This window comes from Hibiscus syriacus, unplaced genomic scaffold, assembly GCF_006381635.1.
Source record: "Hibiscus syriacus cultivar Baekdansim isolate YM2019G1 unplaced genomic scaffold, ASM638163v2 tig00003041_pilon, whole genome shotgun sequence".
In the NCBI taxonomy this organism is placed as follows: Eukaryota; Viridiplantae; Streptophyta; class Magnoliopsida; order Malvales; family Malvaceae; genus Hibiscus; species Hibiscus syriacus.
Window position 1 is genome coordinate 526,535 of NW_024061960.1, and position 3,194 is coordinate 529,728.

Sequence of the window (3,194 nt, forward strand, 5' to 3'; positions counted from 1 at the left end):
TTATCGAAGAGAAAACCCTTAGTCTTTGTTCTTGAGAAATTAGATCACTGGTGGGCTAGACCAATAAACAACTTACTTGGCCTAGAAGATAGTGTTTGCGAACACACTGAGTTTGTAAACGATCTCACACCAGCTACTCTAGAGCAAGTTAGCAAGGATGTGTGCTTACCAGGCAAAACTTGGACCAAAATCCACTTCTGGCAGCTACACTATGCGCTAATTGGACCTCAATCGTGAGGCACATGTATGGTTTATTTTTCTTCGCACTCGTTTAATTAATGTCGACTATGCACTTTTCAATAATTAATAAAGATAGGATTTTATTGCTACATACTATTTTAATGGGATGACGAATCAATGTGGGAAAATCATTTCTGCTGAGTTGTTAGCATGTAGTAAAAAACTACTGGTTATCTGTATTTCCCATCCCTTATCACTGCACTATACCACAAAGAACAAGTAGTCTTTTTACCTACTGATCAGGTTTCAAAAAATCAGAGTGTTGTTACCATTGATGCTATAAAATGAACAATGTTAAAGGAGAGATTTGAGCTAGAATCATCAGCGCCAAAATTCAGTGAGCAGCTTGCCACTGGACAACCATCTAAACCTTAACCTGTTGATACATCCTTTGATCTGCTAAATGCTCTGACATTTATGGTGGCATGGCAAGATAATATAATGGCCATGCTGAGTCATACAATTTATATTCAATCACAAATGCACTCAACTCAGGTGCAGTATTAGCAATATACCCAGGTCAGAGACTCTGTGATGAAGAAATTGTCAATAAAGATGATGAAGGATTGTAAAGTTGTTTTTCTAGCATTCCCGATGGGTGTGCTTCCGGACCTTTCTCAGCCAAATGTGTCAGATGCTGCTGATAGTTCCAATAGCATTAAGGAAGTGACAATAGCCAAAGCTGATGCTAGGGAAGACATGATGGAAATCGAAGCTAAAACTGATGAAGTAGATGAGAAAGAAAAAAATAAGGAAGATGATGAGGAGAAGGAGGATAAGGTTGATTCGACTGCATCAACGGATGTGATTACAACCGGCTCTGATGATGTTGAGCTCATGGAAACAAACTAGAAGACACTTAGTCAAAAGAAAGAAAAATTAGAAGCTACTAGCCAATAGAAGACCGTTTCAAGATAGTTTTTGGACCTAAATGATGAAAAGGATTCTCAGGATAATGTAGCCACTCAACAACAAGAGTTAGATGTTGCCAAGTTTATTAGTGAGGTGCTGAAAGATATGGAGGAAATCGTGACTACAAGCCAAGCTAAGAATATTACCATTGAACTAATGGTCGATGTTGTGGGGCAATCATGGGACACCGACGTACTAATATCTATTGCTACAGCTACAGAGCCTATCGATTATGCCCATATAGACAGTAGAATTTTCAAGGAAATCTAATAGGTTATAAATAGAAAGCCTAAGATTTCGACTGTGAAGATTGTGGGTGGTGCTAAGGAAAACGTTAATGACCAAGATACTCGTACACTGAAACTAATCAAGAAGGTTCCTCTTGTTATCCCTGATGATGTTATAGTGAAAATCATGTCAACGTCCACAAGAAACAAATGGAAGAGCTTAATGAAGGCAAAGGTGACCTATAAGCGTGTTCAACCAAGTACTGTCTGCCTAAGGAAAAGCCATAGGAAATGAAATTAGGGGAGTTTTGTTCTCCTTTCTCATGTTTTCTTTATTTTTGGTTTTAGGTTTCTATGCATTGAGGGCAATGTACACCATAGGTTTGGGGGTGTATTGTCCAATTGTGTTGTTTATATATGATCATTTCATGTTGTTTGCATTGTTATATGTTGTTAGGCATTTTATTTTAGAATTATGTTTCATAAAACATTTTGTTTAGGATTTGCATAGATAATACCATAAGTTAGTGTTATAAAATCAAAGAGCTTTTAAATTAGTTTTGATGATGCCCAATGATGAGTCGTTTAAAGGATACAATGTTATGGAATAATTTAAGAACTTGTTCGAATTAGGATCCATAGAAAAATTTTATACCTTAGGTGTATGTTTTCAATACTTAGATAATTTAGGAATTTTTGAATTAAACTCACATATTTATTAAATGATGTAGCATTTCACAACTAGAGGTGCCTCAAACTAGCTCTTGTGAAAAAAACTCAACTAATATCTGACTCTAGTAATAATAAAGGTGAAATAAGTTTGATGTGCCTAAAATTCGATCCAACATTAGTATAAAATAAAATGATTGCTACAACATTGAAAATCATAAATTGAGTAGGTTCACATTTTTCTAAATTAGCTAAGTATTGATTAGATACACCTAACCTGCACACTTACACGCTATGGGTTGTGATTTGAGTAAGTTATTAATGTAATTCCTAATATGAGATTATATGAATGTTGTATGTATAACTGTAGCAATGAACTGAGGGCTGAAAGATAAAGTTAAATGCTAAGTTGATTTAGTAACATTGGTTTGTAGTATTATTGTTTAGGTTAAACTGCATTCATGCATGTTGTTTCTTGAGCAAAAGCAAATATTTAGGTTTGGGGGTATGATAACTCTCCAAAAGAGTTATTATATCAATCATTTATAACTAGGTTTAGTTTTAACTTAAGTATGTTTAGAAGCATTTTATGATCATTTTATTTACATTTGCATGCATTTTGAATCATGAGCAATTTGGTTTTTCTTGGGCTGATTTTTAGTTTTATTGTTAAAAAAAGGTACGAAAATGTTATAGGATTGGAGCGGAAGCTGTAGCAAGTGATGAACCATCAGGTGCTAAGTAGAATGTTCTAGACTATGGCAGCTATTATTTAACCAACCAACACCTAACGTGTGGAGCAATTTCATTGGAGATAGGATGGCTCATTTCACCTATATATAGGAAGGTCATTTCCACATTTCATCATCAGATTTTCAACACTATAGTTTCCATTTCTCATCACATATTCTCTCATCTCTTGCAAAGGCTGCTTAAGCCACTCAATCGGGGAGTGATGCAGTATATGAGGATAAGCTTTTACCGAGTAGCATTGGAAGTCAACCTAGATTACTTCATCTACACCTGTCATTCGCCTGAGATAGGGGAGTGTTAGGAATGATTAATTAAAGTTAATCTATGTTAGATACTTAGTGATAGATTTAAACACATGGTTATAGCATAAATTTCCTTTTATCATTCTGACCC

General features: G+C 35.1%; 1 protein-coding gene across 1 annotated transcript; it reads left to right on the forward strand.

Annotated features, from left to right (window-relative positions):
• The first annotated feature begins 834 nt into the window (after nucleotides 1-834).
• On the forward strand, nucleotides 835-1,742 carry LOC120167613. Its single transcript, XM_039176574.1, has 4 exons — nucleotides 835-1,068; nucleotides 1,183-1,344; nucleotides 1,426-1,614; nucleotides 1,728-1,742. The coding sequence occupies exons 1-4, from the start codon at nucleotides 835-837 to the stop codon at nucleotides 1,740-1,742; spliced, it is 600 nt and encodes a 199-aa protein (XP_039032505.1).
• The last annotated feature ends 1,452 nt before the right edge of the window (nucleotides 1,743-3,194 follow it).

Excerpts from the sequence above, each read along its gene's own strand:
- LOC120167613 (XM_039176574.1), top strand. The coding sequence starts at position 835 with ATGGGTGTGCTTCCGGACCTTTCTCAGCCAAATGTGTCAGATGCTGCT. Across the intron at positions 1,069-1,182 it reads TTACAACCGGCTCTGATGAT|GATTCTCAGGATAATGTAGC; the intron begins GTTGAGCTCATG and ends AATGATGAAAAG. Across the intron at positions 1,345-1,425 it reads GGCAATCATGGGACACCGAC|GTTATAAATAGAAAGCCTAA; the intron begins GTACTAATATCT and ends GAAATCTAATAG.